The 18068-nt window shown below is 40.8% G+C and overlaps 1 protein-coding gene across 2 annotated transcripts in view; it reads right to left on the bottom strand.

Annotated features, from left to right (window-relative positions):
* The window catches only part of ptprn2 (protein tyrosine phosphatase receptor type N2), a 202186-nt gene that overhangs the window by 22328 nt on the left and 161790 nt on the right, over window positions 1-18068 (bottom strand). For both annotated transcript variants that reach the window (XM_047817727.1, XM_047817734.1), the window contains 3 exons: window positions 15580-15777; window positions 4756-4903; window positions 4331-4404 (listed from right to left, as the gene is read on the bottom strand). In XM_047817727.1, coding sequence (XP_047673683.1) covers window positions 4331-4404; window positions 4756-4903; window positions 15580-15777 — 420 coding nt within the window. The remainder of the gene's footprint in view (window positions 1-4330; window positions 4405-4755; window positions 4904-15579; window positions 15778-18068) is intronic.

Below are 18068 nucleotides of genomic sequence, written 5' to 3'. Positions count from 1 at the left end.
AAGGAATTCTATTGAGCCTGGAGTAGCAAGAGAAGCTTCCGGAGCTCCCCCTGACTCATTTACGTACACTTACGCAAGAACTCACTAATTGGTTGTTAAAATTAAATGCTACATGTTCTTTATGTTTGTTTTAATATTAGATTAGCAAAACTAGCTAAATCTTCTAGCTACGTACCCTCAACCAAGGCAAAGCGATCTCATTAATGTCTCTATACACGTTGAATAAAAGTTTGTTTGTAATAGATTTTCATTGAAATGAAATAAAAAAAAAAGAAACTTAAGTTGTGATTGGACCAACAGCAAGCCACAGGATCACCGTCTCACCTAATTAGCATAGAATACATCAATACCTAAATATGGCATCATTAAAGAATTAATTATTAGCAGTGTATTTTTAAAATTGAGGTATTGCTTATCTGAGGATAGAAGATAGAAGAGATAGAAAGCTTGGTCTTCTTATCCTTCAAACCGTGGGAATTAACAAAACATTGACATTCTGATATTAATTCAACAACTTAACAAATTGAATCAAAGCGTTATAAATATCCCACATTCTTCCCATGCAGAACAATTTCATGGCCTGGGATTAGCATCTTGTGGATTCATTATGTTGTGCAGACAATAAAAAATAAATCATCTGGGATACTAATCAATGTTCAATGTTCATTATAAAAGCTAACCTGACTGAATTAGATCTAGCGCTATCGTAATTGCGGTATGGCCCTGAAGTTCAATGAACAAGCAAGAAAAAAATCAGTCACAAAGCTTTATTGTTAGTATGAATGACATGCACAGCCATTAGCCTGGCTCCAAATGGATATAATTGCTTAGCACAACCTTTATAGTCAGCAAGCGCCATTATACACCAGACAGCTAATACCAGACTTTTGACTGCCCTTGTCTTGCTTCCAATAAAGAGAGATATTAAAGCGGATATATCATCTCAAACTCAAAAAGATGATCACGCTCGTAAAATCTAATTACTTCAAGCTGAGAAGTGGATCGGTGAAGTGCCAGCTCGACAATAACTCCAGAATCAGGAATTCTGGGCTGTGCCAGGAGATTTAACGACAAGGACCGACAGAAGAAAAACTGATGCAAATAAGGCTGCGTTCTGTCTATCAAATCTGACAAACACAAAACCAATACAGTGAGAAAAGTCTGTGTGTTACTGCCAGAAAACTGCAACCCTTTAGTTTTGCCAAGTGAGGAGACAAACTTAGATTCTTTATTAGCAGATTAAATCCTCCCTGATCTTTAGCACTGGCTTTTATAGAGGTTTTGCAGTCAGTCTTGAGGGCAAAACACACTGTTAAAGCGCTCAAAGTGAAGTGAGCCCAAAGCAAGACCACTTTTGTTGGATTCTTTCTGGCAGGAGACGCTTTAATCCTGGTCAGGGGTGCAATGAGTCTTCAACCTCTCCCGGGAACACTGGAAACTCTGGAAACTAAGTGGAACTAACCCTTGGATGAGATGCCACTCACCTCCACCTTTTATATTTCACCTACTGGCATGATATGGGAAGTTACCAGATCTCTAGAGTTGTTACCTGACTCTGGACTTATGTACTCTGGTGGATCAAGTGGCTATGGCTTTGGGTTGTTGATAGGATGATTGAAGTTCAAGCCCCAGCACTGCCCAACTGCCACTGTTGGGCCCTTGAGCAAGGCCCTTAACTCTTCCTGCTCCAGGAGTGTTGTATCATGGCTGACCCTGAGCTCTGACCCTAGCATTCAAAATTGGGATATGTGAAGAAAGAATTTCATTGTGACCAATCTACCTCATGGCATTTTTTTTGGAGATATGTCTCGAAACCAAATGCAGAATATAAAGCAAAACCAACACGGAAAAGTGGAAAAACATTCTGAAGCTCAAGAGAGTACTGGGAACACTAGAGGTGGGATTGCACTTCCTCCTGGTTGGGGTCATAAGTACATTAAAAAGCCAAGCTGGAAACACTGGGTTCGAAGAGTTAGAATTTTACCTGGTACAACAGTCCATCGCTGAGTACCAAACCTTTACACCAAGGGGTAAATTAAAGTACCCATTCCACTTACTGACATATTGTAGAAAGGAGGGAGGAACCTAGGGGACTTATAAGAAATTCCTGTGGATGCTGGAAGAACTTTCATCATTCAGAACAGACCCTGCTACACCAATGTCCCAGCTATTAAGTCGAGTTCAAATCTCACGACCAACATTTGGCCCTTGCCGGGCCTTAGAGCAAGGCCCTTAACCCTCAACTGCTTATACAATACGTCATAATAATTTTATAAATGTAAATGTTAATGACCACAAACACTCAGAAGGTTACATACTGTACAGGCTTCTAAGAGTTCCTATGAACTTAAAGGCTGAATTCGCAAGTAAAATAGTGGATAAAGACATGTTCATTAGTCTAAGAGCACCATGGATGCTGGTCGCTCATCTTCCTGATTAAATCCAGATCAGGAACACTTCAGTTTAAGTTATTTTTGAGGAAATAATACCAACTAAATTCATTAGAATATATTGTTAGCAGATGTATGTGGGCAAGACTCGTCAAATGAGTAGGACTGAGGAAGAACCCTGTCTGAAGGTTTTTTCTGAAGATAGACAGAGGATGAATATGAAGAACTTTCCCACATGGTCATCTGAATATTTAGTTAATGATTGTTTAATGTCATTTGTTTTAGTTTGTCTTTACTCTCTTATACTGTCTTTTCTAAATGTATTATATTGTGAGCTATCACTCTTTTTGTTTTTCAATTTAAATTGCTTTCACGTGACCACAAATTCCAAATAATTAAAAAGAAAACCTAGTAATAATCAATGGATACATATAGATAACTCATTTAAAGTCTCTGTTTTTTAAATTTTACAAATTTTCAAACAATTCCTGCTCCTCCTTATGGGACTCTGTCCCCTTTTGTTATTACCATGCCAACAGCAGCAAAAGATCTCTTTTATGATGTTGCCAGTTTCTCATTCCTGATGAGACAATGTGTGTGTGTTCATGTGTAATAGAGAAATGTGTGTGTGTAAGTGTGTGAAAAGGCCAAAACCTTCAATCCTGAGCAGCCACTTAACTGAAGACAGGAGGACACAAGCAAAAAAAAAAGTCACAGATGACTCATTTTGAGGTTATTCTGCTGCGACGCTGCTAACGAGGCAGCAGGCAGCAGCATTTGACAGATGTAATTATGGCGGTTTTCATGTCAGGTTCCTGCCGGGATGTAATTACGAGGCCCCCTGTGCACTGACAGGAAAAGAAAACCCCTCACTTTCTTTTGTTTTCCCTTCGAGGGGGTCCAGGGTGATGGAGAGAGCAGGAGAGCAGATTGACTTCAGCATTAACCCTATGTCCTGTGTTCTTTTCACTGCTGAGCAATGACTCGGGATGACTGTATGTTTTATAGAGAAGCAACTTTAACACATAACAAATCAAATATCATCTCAGAGCTGCATTAAAGATACAACTAAGTAAACCAACAACCAATCACTGAGACTGATACAGACACACACACAGAGGCCACACATCCTTCACTAAGACTGACACACACAGAGGCCACGCCTCCTTTTCTAACACACAGACACACATACAGAGGCCACGCCTCCTTCCCTAAGACTGAAACACACAAAGAGGCATTGCCCACATTACAGACACAAACAAACAGAGTCAATGCCTCCTTCACCAAGACTGACAAAGACTGGCACACACACAGGCCACACCTCCTTTACTGACGCACACACACACACACAGAGGCCACGCCTCCTTCACCAACACTGACAAACACAGAAGCCACGCCTCTTTTACTGACACACACACAGAGACCACGCCTCCTTCACTTACACTGACACACACAGAGGCCACAACTTCTTTACTTAGACTGACACACAGAGAGGCCACACCTCCTTCACTGAAACTGATACACACAAAGGCCACACATCCTTCTCTGAGACTGACAAACAGACAGGCCACGCCTCCTTTACTCAAACACACACAGAGACCACACCTCCTTTACTCACACACACACACACACATATAGGCCACGCCCCATTTACTCGAACACACACAGAGGCCACGACTCCTTTACTCACACACACACACACACACACACACACACACACACAGAAGCATCGCCTTTTTCACTGAGACTGATACACATAGGGTCATGTTTTAACATCTGTGTCATATTTGCAGCATTTTATAAATACTTCACATTTAAAATTAACATTAACAAAATGTTCACCAACATATTTAAAGTAGAATAAATGTGATTTCAGTATCAAGGAAAAGTACAGCAGTCACACAGGAAGGAAGTACAGTTCAGTGAAGATCAGTACGCACTATGAGGCTGGCGTTTATGTAATCCGAGCCGCTCTGGTTATTCTCTGCCTTCAGCATCACTCTGGAGTGATCGTCTGTAACAGAAGAGAATAAATAAAATAAAAAATAAAAAAATAAAATAAAAAAAATCAGTCTGTCTAATAACATCTATAACACGCTTATAACATATGTACTACATATTATTACACAAATCCATTTTAACTGCAGTTTCTAGGTCATATTTCTTTGAATGAATAAACAAACAATGAAAGAGGGAAGCAAGTTTCTGGATTTCACACACAACAGCCAAAAAAAAACTCAACAATTATCAATATATTTTGAGGAAATATGATTAGTAGTCATAAAAATATCATGCAATTAATGTTTAGTTATAATAGCGTGTGTTGCATGCTGAGTATACGTATCATGAGGGTTTGGCGACTGACATGTGAGCACGCAGTTGGGACGGTTCTTCTTGGTGTTGTTTTTATCCTGAGCTGACGAACACACGGCCGGCTCGGCCTGATAACCGCACAGAGCTACCCACTCCTTCTCCAAACGATCCTGATTCTGCAGATGATCCTCCATATACGCCTGCACACAGGAAGGTGAAGAGGAAGAAGAGGTAGAAAACTTGAGTTAGGTTATTTATCAGGGTATAGAAGAGTCTATAGGAGTCTATAAGATTCTATAAGAGTCTATACGAGCCAATAGGAATCTATTTGAGTCTATAAGATTCTATAGGAGTCTACAGCAGACTATAGAAGTCTGTAAGAGTCTATATTATTCTATAGGAGTCTACAGGAGTCAAAATGAATCTATAGGAGTTTATATGAGTCTATCAGAGTCTATAAGTGTCTACTGGAGTCTATGAGTCTGTATGAGTCTATAGGAGTCTATAGGAGTCTATAGGAGTCAAAAGGAGTCTGTAAGAATCTATAAGTGTCTATATGAGTCTGTATGCGTCTGTAGTAGTCTGTAAGAGTCTATGAGTCTATAGGAGTCTACAGGAGTCAAATGGAATCTATAGGAGTTTATATGAGTCTATGTCTCCACAGGAGTCTATGAGTCTGTAGGAGTCAAAAGGAGTCTATACAAATCTACAAGTGTCTGTATGAGTCTGTAGGAGTCTGTAAGAGTATATGAGTCTATAGAAGTCTATAGGAGTGTTATGTCGAGGAGGAGGAGGAGGAGGAGGAGGGATTTGTGTGTGAGAAAGACAAAGATATAAATCATTATGGCAGAGTTGTGAGTATACTAACTCTCTCTCTCATACACACACACACACACACACACACACACACACACACACACAAACAGTAAACTCAAACACAGACTGTAATGTGTGTAATCTTCAGTCTGCTCACCACAAATGAAGCAGCATGCAAGAGGCAGGTAGTTCATTCTCTAAACTGTTTCAGTGCCCCATCTCTCTCTCTCTCTCTCTCTCTCTCTCTCTCTCTCTCTCTCTCTCTCTCTGTCATTCTTTTCCTCAGTCTCTCCCTCTGCTCTGTTCTCTTGTCTCTGCTGGATTCAGCTACCCAGGAAAGAAGGCTTAAAGTCAGACAATCTTATCGCCTTGTGTGTGAGTGGAGAAAAGCGCTGATTGAAGTTCGGCTCTTTCAGCTCTCTTAATTGCGTGTGTGATTGCCAGGGACCAACCCACCTTTCTCTCTCTCTCTCTCTCTCTCTCTCTCTCTCTCTCTCTCTCTCGCTCTCTCTCTCTCACTCTCTCTCAGTCTGTTCTTTTGTGCTGCATATTTGGGATTAGTGTCTGAGATTGACAAGTGAAGCTGCTTTGTGCTTGCGTCTGTCTCTCTGTTGGGATGGATGGATGGATGGAGGTATGATTGTAGAATGACAGAAAGAAAAGAGAAAAAAAGGAAAGAAATAAAAAGATAGTGAGCAGTAGAAGTGAGAGGTAAGCTGGATCAAAGCTGCCCGAAGTATTTGTTTTAATAATCTGTTTATTCTACAGCTCCAGGGATGGACAGATGTGAGTGGAGCAAAGCACTTTAATAAATCATTAGGGGGCCAAGCACTTTTTCATAAACACATCTGGTGTGAACATCACACAAACAGGAAAGAACATATTTGGTAGAAAGGCTCAGTATCCATCTTACTATATACTGGAATATGATGGGAGCTATGTAAGCCTGGTGGTGGAGGTGAAATGAATTCTCTTTGTGTTTTCTTTCAGCACCACACCGGATTGATGGACACTTACATTTAAACCCTTTTGCCCTGAGGTCATGATGTCATTCCATGGGTTTGTATATGATTCTGAAAGTCGGTTCTTCCTGCACGTCCGGAGCCACATGTTCTCCTCCTGCTCTCTCCAACACGGGGCTTCAGTCATGTCATATCTTATGAGCTTATGTTGGACGAGACAGGGAACTTAATCGAGGCTATTACGGTCAGTGTAGTATTCATTATTTAGCGGGTGAGAAATGACTTTGATTAACAAAGCTGAGAAGAGCTTTAATGAGATTAATGCAGTAGGATGAAAAAAAAAACTAAAGCATTGCTTCACTGAGGAACAAAAGGGTCATCGCTCTGGATCGACTTGGATACGGATTCACGCAAAACGTCAACTACGGTGATGGACGGTTCCAGGTAACTGAATAAATATCACAGAATTTGGTTACTGCTATAACAATGGGTGCGGTTCCAAGTCTCTGCCCACCACCAATCAGAGAAGGTGAAAAAAAAAACACAAGACAACAATCTACATCTATTTACGATGCATCGCAGTGCAGTGTGACACCCTGCCCTCTTCCACATACACAATCTCACAGATTGGCTAAGCTCCTCCCACTCAGGCAGCACCATCATCTTTACTCTTTCACACATATTATTTTAACAATGTTTTGTAATTGTCCTTTATTAATGCTCAGTCTAATAAAATCTTGAGACTAAAATGCTCTTATTTTAAATATACTGAATGTTTGAATAGTTCAAATGTGTAAATCTGTTCCACATGTTCGAATTCCCGACTAAAGCTGAGACTCGAACCCACAACGCTGGCGAGTTTCATTACGTTTAAATTAAAGTTAATTTTCTTATAAGCAAACTTCAGAGTGGTGTAGGAACTGAATAACCAGAAACTCGACATTTCTCTCCTTGTAGGAAACATATAAAAAAAAAAATATGGAAGATGTGAGCTTTCGTGACTGATAATGTTGCGGATTCGCTTAGAATTTGCTTTAGTACACCAACAGACCGTATTTTGTATATTGTTTTTTTGTTGTTTGTATAATAAAGGAATGGAGGTGATGGGATAAATAAATAAATAAATAAATAGATAAATAAATAAATAAATTGATAGTAAATTAATAATCATGCAAAACAAATTTAAAAAAAATATAACGCAATTAAAAATGAAATGAAAAAACATGAAAAGGTTTATTACAGTTAGTAAGAGCACCAGAGTTTCTGTGGCAGTCGTGTAGCATGTGGCTCCTCCGCAGCTCATCCGTCTCTAACTCCGAGCCTCCCGTCACTTCAGCAGATTTCATCATTCTCCAGAAAGTTGACGTGGTGTGGAAAAGCCAGATCTTTGATGCTGCAAGATTTTTCAACTTATCTACAAAATGTGTGCGACTCAGGAATTTTGTTTTGATGTTAATTGCTCTACTGTGTCAGTCTTCATTTCTCACTCCACAGCCAGGCAAATTACCCAGCATTCAATTCCCTCTGACAGCATGGATGGGGGGGGAAGCGAAAAGTAAAAAGCAAAAAGTAAAGACGTTATTTGTTTACGTGGCTAAAGCCGTTCTCTTTTGTTTAGACAAACATCTGGATGATGTATTTAAACCATGAAGCTCGCTCAGTATGATGCTCCATTGCTGAATGATTTTGTTAAACTCGACTGTTACGGTCAGAGTTTAAGTAATCTGTAAGTACAGTACCGACTTACCGATAACTAAAACGAGGGGTGGGGCTTAACACTTATCTAGAATATGCCCGTGGCTTAACATTTAAAAGTATGAGATCTAGAACTAAAGCAAGGGGTGGGGCAGAGTGTAGAATTTAAAAAGGATGAGGTCATCACTTAATTAGGATGAGGGGCAGGGCTTAACAGTTAACTATAACGAGGGTCTGGGCTTAACACTTAACTAGAATAAGGGGCGGAGCTTAACACTTAACTAAAACAAGGGGTGGGGCGAGGCTGAGCATAGTACTTTAAAAAGATGATGTCAACAATTAACTAGGACGAGGAGGGGCAGGGATTAACAGTTAACTAAAACAAAGGGGGAGGTGGAGCGTAGCACAAAAATAATCAATTTAACATTTAACTGGGATTGGGGCGGGGCTTACAATTTACTAGAGCGATTGGGGTGGCTTATCCCTTAATTAGAGAGTGGGGCAGAGTTAAAAACTTAACTAAACCAAGAAACGGAGCCTAACACTTAACTAGGTTAAGTGGCAGGGCTTAACACTTAACTAGATTAAGGGCCAGTGCTTAACACTTAATTAGATAAAGGGGCAGGGCTTAATACTTAATTAGATTAAGGGGCAGGGCTTAACACTTAATTAGATTAAGGGGCAGGGCTTAACACTTAATTAGATTAAGGGGCAGGGCTTAACACTTAATTTGATTAAGGGGCAGGGCTTAACATTTAATTAGATTAAAGGGCAGGTCTTAATACTTAATTAGATTAAGGGGCAGGGCTTAACAGTTAATTAGCTTAAAGAGCAGGGCTTAACACTTAATTAGATTAAGGGGCAGGGCTTAACATTTAATTAGATTAAGGAGCAGGGCTTAACATTTAATTAGATTAAGGGGCAGGGCTTAACACTTAATTAGATTTAGGGACAGGGAGTAACACTTAACTAGGTTAAAGGGCAGGGCTTAACACTTAATTAGATTAAGGGGCAGGGCGTAACACTTAACTAGGTTAAGGTGTGGGTTATTTTACAAGTCCCTCATGTGATAGTCTGTTAGTTATTTCCTGCAGCCCAGCAGAAGAAAAAAAAAAACATAACACACCAATCCGAGATTTTGCGATCAATCACATGATCATCGAAACCAGAGAAGAAGAAAAGGGAAGAAAGAAGGATTAACTATTCATGAGACTATCATTAGTAGTAAATGAATGTGGAATAGAAGTGTTCAGGTGATTAACGATGGAGTGAGAGGAAGACAGGAATAAAGATTCAATCAGCTTTGTGTCATTTAAAATATTTAAAGTGTTGATATGAATGTTTAGGCATATTACTAATGTAAATCTTTTAAAGCTAAACTCCAGTGGCTTTGTGTTGCTGAATATTTGCTAAGGGGTATAAATAAATAAATAAATAAATAAATAAATAAATAAATAAATAAATAAATAAGATACAAAAAAAGAAACTTACGAGCTTAGACGTTAACCTTTAAGTAACCTTTGCTAGTATTAAATTCCCTCAATTTATCCTAACCAAAGAGGAATTGTCAGTTTTGTCTCTAGCTAGACCTCACAGAACCCTGTGGTTTTACAGAACCTGTCTGGAGAACATCTAACTCTGTTAGCCAAGTAAATTGATGATTTAATTAAATAGATCAAAAGCATTATCGTTTCCTCCTCCAGCGTCTCTATTAGCTGTTTGTGATAAATACAGCAGCGGAAGTGGCATTGGTTGCTCATTACTGATTGATCGGCACATACTGTAGAGGGAGTCTCTGGTGTACACACATGACTGTGTACACACATGACTATATGCAGTACACACATGACTGTATACACACACCATCACCGTAACAAACGATCATTTCTCCATGGCTTGGTATACAGTAATAAATAGATAATGGTACAGAGTTACCTCAGAACAGCTGCTGTAGTCAAACAGCCCTCCTCCTTCTTTTACAGGGTGCCATTACTTTGCTCGTATATCCATTATCTGTCTTAATTTGATTAAAATGACCAGCAGTATTTAGTAGACCATTTCTTTGTTTGTAAACAATAAAGAGACCAATACTTTAGCCATTCCTCCCCATTGCAAAAATAAGGTTAGTTATTAAAATGATTGATGATTAGCTATTAAAATGATTGGTGTCGTCAGGCGTCCGAATGGGTCCATTTTTTATTTTTTTTTTGACCTCATGTTATTGCACCAGATTGGTTTCCATGACGACAGAAGAAGCTTGTGGTTATAAGCAGTTACAGGTTGAATAATTCTGGTCTGTCTTTGTGGCATCCATTTCTTATTTGCTAATTAGCTAACGATCATCTCAGTGAAGTCGATAGCGAGCTGGCTTGTTAGTTTATAGGCTTCATTTATATTGTTTTAAAAAATCTACGCAGTTCGCCGACAATCTACGACACGAAACTCGCTAGTTAATACTGGATAGCCTGCTCATGTATCTAATGAGGAGCTGAATAACAAATTACGTTTAGCTAGCTAACGCTGTTTAGGTTATTGATAAGTTCATGACCTTTGTTGGAAAGGCACCTTGTCTCTCAGAACATTAACATCACTCAAAAAAACCTTCTATATCCGAGCCACAAACACGGAATATCCTACACTGCAGCAGTAACAGTTATGTCTCGTGACCGCGGTAAGGAACAACAACAAAAAAAAGCGAAGCTGTCAATCAAAAAAGGCGAGTTAGGGCGAGAGGCGATTGAAATTCCACTCAGACTCACTCGAGATGAGGGCAGACTGCAGAGTGCTCTGCTTTTCTCTTTCTTTTAAAGCTGCGGATGAGAACGCTCATAATTGTAAGCTCTGACAGATCTCTGGAGGTGTGGAGCTAGTCAGGCTTCTTAGGACTTCATTCGGGTAGAAAGCAACACGTCTATGATATTAACATCAACACCATGTTATTCCCTATAACATCGATGTTATTCAGTATGATGTGATTCCTTCCCACTGTTACTTCTAATGGAAACTCTCCTAATCTCCCAATCCAAGTCAACTGAAGAGAAGAAGCCTCTAATCAATTCGATTCGATTCAAATTTATTTTTATATAGCGCTTTTAACAATTTAACGTTGTCTCAAGAAGCTTTACAGGGACATAAACATAGAACAAATAGGTTCATATAAAGAGTAATATAAAAATTCAAGATTAATATAAGATATATTTAAATGTGTTTGAGCAAGTCTGAGGTGACTCAGGTGAGTCTGAGGTGACTCAGGTGAGTCTGAGGTGACTCAGGTGAGTCTGAGGTGACTCAGGCACAGAACACAATGGAAAGAGCTCACAATATAATATAATATAATATACTGTAGATAATATAGATATAATATAGATATAATATAGATATTTAAATGTGTTTGAGCGAGTCTGAGGTGACTCAGGTGAGTCTGAGGTGACTCAGGCACAGAACACAATGGAAAGATCTCACAAAGTTTGCTTGAGGTAATACAGGGTGATCAACTACAGTAGCTATACTGGGAATACTGGGATGCGGTGGGGATTCACTCTGGACTGAACACCAATCCATTTACATTTACAGCATTTAGCAGACGCCCTTATCCAGAGCTTATCCGCCCTTATCTCATTTTTATACAACTGAGTGTTGCTCAAGGTCCCAGCAGTGGCAACCTGGTGGACATGGGAATTGAACTCACAACCTTCCGATTGGTAGTCCAGCACATTAACCACTAGGCACCTTAACCACATTCCCGTCCATCACTCATACGTGGGCCACACACACATAGGGCCAATTCAACATAATCAATGGGATGAATACAATGAAAGGAAACCTGGAGTAAATCCACATAGACATGCAGAGAAGATGAGAATTTTCTCCAGACAGAGAGTAACTCGAGCTCAGGATCCGACCCGAATTGGGAATTTCCCATTTATACACTGAATGTTTTTGAGAAATCAATCAAAAACTTTTAAGACCACTAACAAATCACTGGTTCAATATTTAACCAATAAGGAAATAGGGAAAATAAACCAACGGACATCATGATAAACAATTTCTAACAATTATTAACCAGTATTTAGTAAACCATGACAAACCTAAAATAAACCAGTAAAATGATTACAAACTGTGACAAACCAGTATAAACCACTAAAACCATTATAAACCATAACAAACCAGCAAAAAACTATAAGAATCCAGTATAGAGCACTAAAATTATTATAAAGCACAAAAAAACAGTATAAACCACTATAGACATTAGAAGTTATAACAAACCAGTATAAACCAGTATAAACCAGTATAAACCAGTATAACCAGTCATAACAAACCAGTATAAAGGAGTGCTGTTTCAGAATCCATTAGTGCTGTGTGTGTGTGTGTGTGTGTGTGTGTGTGTGTGTGTGTGTGTGTGTGTGTGTGTGTGTGTGTGTGAGCCAATACTCTATGTGTGAAAATGTTTAGACAAATGCATGTTGTGAACAAGACACACACACACACACATACACACACACACACACACACACACACACACACACACACACACACACACACACACACACACACACACACACACACCACTAATGGATTCTGAAACAGCACTGGATGATGGATTCCTCTCAGGCTAATGAATGCTACACTAGCAGGCTGTGATCAGTCTGAGCTGCCACATTAATAAAACAGAAGTTAGAAGGCCAGAATTAAAGTTATCCATTGTGCGTGTGTGTGTGTGTGTGTGTGTGTGTGTGTGTGTGTGTGTGTGTGTGTGTGTGAGAGAGAGAGAGAGAGAGAGAGAGAGAGAGAGAGAGAGAGAGAGAGAGAGAGAGAGAGAGAGAGAAATGGATGACATTGGCCCCTAGGGCTTCGAAGCTAAGCAAAGCAGCTCGAAACCTGTGAGTGATGTGCATGTGTGCGTGTGTGTGTTTGTGGTGTGTTTTTGGTGTGTGTGTGTGTGTGTGTGTGTGTGTGTGTGTGTGTGTGTGTGTGTGTGTGTGTGTGTGTGTGTGTGTGTGCATTTCTGTATATGTGTCAATGTGTGTGTTTGTGTACCAGGATCATGTGTCCTGTAGAGATGTCCATGTTGCTGTGTGTGTGTGTGTGTGTGTGTGTGTGTGTGTGTGTGTGTGTGTGTGTGTGTGTGTGTGTGTGTGTGCCAGGATCATGTGTCCTGTAGAGATGTCCATGTTGCTGTGTGTGTGTGTGTGTGTGTGTGTGTGTGTGTGTGTGTGTGTGTGTGTGTGTGTGTGTGTGTGTGTGTGTGTGTGTGTGTGTGTACCAGGATCATGTGTCCTGTAGAGATGTCCATGTTGCTGTGTGTGTGTGTGTGTGTGTGTGTGTGTGTGTGTGTGTGTGTGTGTGTGTGTGTGTGTGTGTGTGTGTACCAGGATCTTGTGTCGTGTAGAGATGTCCATGTTGATGTGTGTGTGTGTGTGTGTGTGTGTGTGTGTGTGTGTGTGTGTGTGTGTACCAGGATCATGTGTCCTGTAGAGATGTCCATGTTGCTGTGTGTGTGTGTGTGTGTGTGTGTGTGTGTGTGTACCAGGATCATGTGTCCTGTAGAGATGTCCATGTTGCTGTGTGTGTGTGTGTGTGTGTGTGTGTGTGTGTGTGTGTGTGTGTGTGTGTACCAGGATCATGTGTCCTGTAGAGATGTCCATGTTGCTGTGTGTGTGTGTGTGTGTGTGTGTGTGTGTGTGTGTGTGTGTGTGTGTGTGTGTGTGTGTGTGTGTACCAGGATCATGTGTCCTGTAGAGATGTCCATGTTGCTGTGTGTGTGTGTGTGTGTGTGTGTGTGTGTGTGTGTGTGTGTGTGTGTGTGTGTGTGTGTGTCCCTGGCTCTTGTGTCCTGTAGAGATGTCCCTGTTTCTGTGTGTGTGTGTGTGTGTGTGTGTGTGTGTGTGTGTGTGTGTGTGTGTGTGTGTGTACCAGGATCATGTGTCCTGTAGAGATGTCCATGTTGCTGTGTGTGTGTGTGTGTGTGTGTGTGTGTGTGTGTGTGTGTGTGTGTGTAACAGTATCATGTGTCCTGTAGAGATGTCCATGTTGCTGTGTGTGTGTGTGTGTGTGTGTGTGTGTGTGTGTGTACCAGGATCATGTGTCCTGTAGAGATGTCCATGTTGCTGTGTGTGTGTGTGTGTGTGTGTGTGTGTGTGTGTGTGTGTGTGTGTGTGTGTGTGTGTGTGTGTGTGTGTGTGTGTGTGTGTGTGTGTACCAGGATCATGTGTCCTGTAGAGATGTCCATGTTGCTGTGTGTGTGTGTGTGTGTGTGTGTGTGTGTGTGTGTGTGTGTGTGTGTGTGTGTGTGTGTGTGTGTGTGTGTGTGTGTGTACCAGGATCATGTGTTCTGTAGAGATGTCCATGTTGCTGTGTGTGTGTGTGTGTGTGTGTGTGTGTGTGTGTGTGTGTGTGTGTGTACCAGGATCATGTGTCCTGTAGAGATGTCCATGTTGCTGTGTGTGTGTGTGTGTGTGTGTGTGTGTGTGTGTACCAGGATCATGTGTCCTGTAGAGATGTCCATGTTGCTGTGTGTGTGTGTGTGTGTGTGTGTGTACCAGGATCATGTGTCCTGTAGAGATGTCCATGTTGCTGTGTGTGTGTGTGTGTGTCTGTGTGTGTGTGTGTGTGTGTACCAGGATCATGTGTCCTGTAGAGATGTCCATGTTGCTGTGTGTGTGTGTGTGTGTGTGTGTGTGTGTGTGTGTGTGTGTGTGTGTGTGTACCAGGATCATGTGTCCTGTAGAGATGTCCATGTTGCTGTGTGTGTGTGTGTGTGTGTGTGTGTGTGTGTGTGTGTGTGTGTGTGTGTGTGTGTGTGTGTGTGTGTACCAGGATCATGTGTCCTGTAGAGATGTCCATGTTGCTGTGTGTGTGTGTGTGTGTGTGTGTGTGTGTGTGTGTACCAGGATCATGTGTCCTGTAGAGATGTCCATGTTGCTGTGTGTGTGTGTGTGTGTGTGTGTGTGTGTGTGTGTGTGTGTGTGTGTGTGTGTGTGTGTGTGTGTGTGTGTGTGTGTGTGTGTGTACCAGGATCATGTGTCCTGTAGAGATGTCCATGTTGCTGTGTGTGTGTGTGTGTGTGTGTGTGTGTGTGTGTGTACCAGGATCATGTGTCCTGTAGAGATGTCCATGTTGCTGTGTGTGTGTGTGTGTGTGTGTGTGTGTGTGTGTGTGTGTGTGTGTGTGTGTGTGTGTGTGTGTGTACCAGGATCATGTGTCCTGTAGAGATGTCCATGTTGCTGTGTGTGTGTGTGTGTGTGTGTGTGTGTGTGTGTGTGTGTGTGTGTGTGTGTGTGTGTGTGTGTGTGTGTGTGTACCAGGATCATGTGTTCTGTAGAGATGTCCATGTTGCTGTGTGTGTGTGTGTGTGTGTGTGTGTGTGTGTGTGTGTGTGTGTGTGTGTGTGTGTGTGTGTGTACCAGGATCATGTGTCCTGTAGAGATGTCCATGTTGCTGTGTGCAGGTTCTTCGCTCCATGATGACGTGCTGCTCCGTGCTGATGGACTCTGAGTCGCTCCGTCACTGAACTGTGATGACACGCTGTTGATACGTGACGTGTGTGTGGTGTGATGGAAAACATCTGAACTGCGCTCTGCCATGCGCTGACGACACAGATCCTGAGAAAGACAAAGAGGAACACACACTTCAATTCGAGAAAAGGAAACGAGAGACAGGAAAAAGACAGAGAGAGAGAGAGAGAGAGAGAGAGAGAGAGAGAGAGAGAGAGAGAAACAGAAAGCTTGTGGAGTAAATGATATTTATCTTTAAACCCAGCTGGACGATGGAGTGAATCCCAGAATCCTTCATCAAATTAACCAGATAATCCGAAACCAAACACACATCATGACTAATCGATACACTCTAGATTCTGATTGGTTAAGAAGTGTTGAGCAACTGGAGAGGAAGCAGCTGTCAGTGAGACAGGAACTAGCATTCTGAACCATGAAATGTTACTATAAAGGGACAAAAAGTCCATTTAGTGAGTTGTCACAAACTGCTGTCCCCTCACCAGACCATCTTTTATCTCCTTATTCAACGAATAATAATAATAATAATAATAATAATAATAATAATAATAATAATAATAATAATAATAATACAATCTGTTACAATACTCTGAAACTGCAGACTCCTTCCAGTAATGTTACACATTATAGCACATGGAAGTAAATCATACATAAGGACGGAAACACTTGGGGTCATGGTGTTATAGAAAAATAATCACCGCCATGTAATGTGTGACATAATTACATTGCGTGTGTGTAACAGGTCCTCAAAATGTTCTTAAACCCCAAAGTGTGTAAAGATTTGCAGGTCCCCATTAGGCACAAAATAGGTTCCGAACTAAAAAGTGTTGATTTCTTACTGTATGTTTTTTATTTAGAAAATTGTATTCGTTTTTTTTTCTTTCTTTTTTTTTGTGAGTCATTTAGATAAAAGGTTCAGAAAATGCATGTTTCAATAAAAGGAACTGATCCTAATGTCAGAAATAAATCGCTCATGGTTCGAGGTCAAATGTGGTCGTGTGGTAAAGTGGAGTTACCGTTAACGCTTGTAAGGAATAATCTTCAGCATATTTTCACATTTGGACTTCATTTTTAGGAACGTTGTGTCGTATAAAAATACACTGCAGATTCCTCAACGTAATCGTCTGAAACCTGAAGAGTGTGTGATATCGTGAGCACTTTTGCTTGTCCCTATTACGGATCAAATGTTCCAGTAACACAGACATTAAAAATTAGAATTAAAATGTTGATAACAGGATAAGATTCTACTCTAATTGAACTATGATGTCATATTTTATTTAGGATTCTGTACGTGTCCCATTAGAATAAATCCATACAAGTGTGTAACACATCACCATAATGTTGTGAGACCTTAAAGGTGTGTGACGTTGTGAAAACTTTTGTCACAACAAACAACAAACACAAAATGGTCCACAAACTATTGTCCTAACATAGGGTGTATTTGTGTGAGACCCCCATTAGACATGTATAGACCTTACACCCTTCTACACCATCACTTTGTTTGGGATATGATGCAAAAAAAAAAAAAAAAGCGATAATTACAGTGCATGTGTTTAACAAGTCCCTGTAATGCCTTTAAACCTGAAAAAAATGTGTGTTTTGTCACATTAGACAAAAATACACCTACAACTAAAAGGTGTGTGTGTGTGTGTGTGTGTGTGTGTGTGTGTGTGTGTGTGTGTGTGTGTGTGTGTGTGTGTGTGTGTGTTTGTGTTTGTGTTCTCCAGATGACACTGCTAAGGATCTGAATTGAATCAGTTCTAAGTGATGAAAAAAAATGAATTTGTGGAATTCTGAACGTCCCCGTAATGTCCTGAATTCTAAAAAAGTGTGTGTGATGATGTAACAACCTTTTAGCATTCTAGCATTTTTTGCTAACGCTAATATGTCCCAGATCGGTGTGTTTCTAACAGCACGTGCGTTTGTCTGAGAGAGACTGTCATCTCAAAGGAAACCACAGGTACTGTACTGTAACTCCACCTCCATCAGTCACTCTCCTCACTCGAAGTCCTTTTCCTCCTATATCCTAGCCGACCCCGAAGGAACGGACGCCATCGATTCACACGCCACCAGGTACAAAAGAGAAAATAATAAAAAATCGATATGACATAATTAAACGACGTCACGATACGGACGGGGCGAGGAACCTGACGACACGACAGCTAATTTTGACCCGAGCTTACAGTCAGTCACGGCAGGGAATTTTCCCCCCCTGGGAAAAGAGCGAGGTGACTATTAAATATTGAAGCTAAAGGGGAGGGTGGAGGGCTGAGTGCAGCTGAGCCCAATGAAAAAAAAAATCAATATGGCTCCAGGAGGCCGTGGGGAAAAGGTCACGCTGCGAGCTCATTTCCCTGCTAAAAGCGCCCTGCTGCAATTAG

This window comes from Tachysurus fulvidraco, chromosome 1 (genome assembly GCF_022655615.1).
Source record: "Tachysurus fulvidraco isolate hzauxx_2018 chromosome 1, HZAU_PFXX_2.0, whole genome shotgun sequence".
NCBI classification, from domain to species: domain Eukaryota; kingdom Metazoa; phylum Chordata; class Actinopteri; order Siluriformes; family Bagridae; genus Tachysurus; species Tachysurus fulvidraco.
The sequence above is the reverse complement of the archived record's forward strand: the minus strand, read 5'-3'. Positions and strand labels throughout refer to the sequence as shown.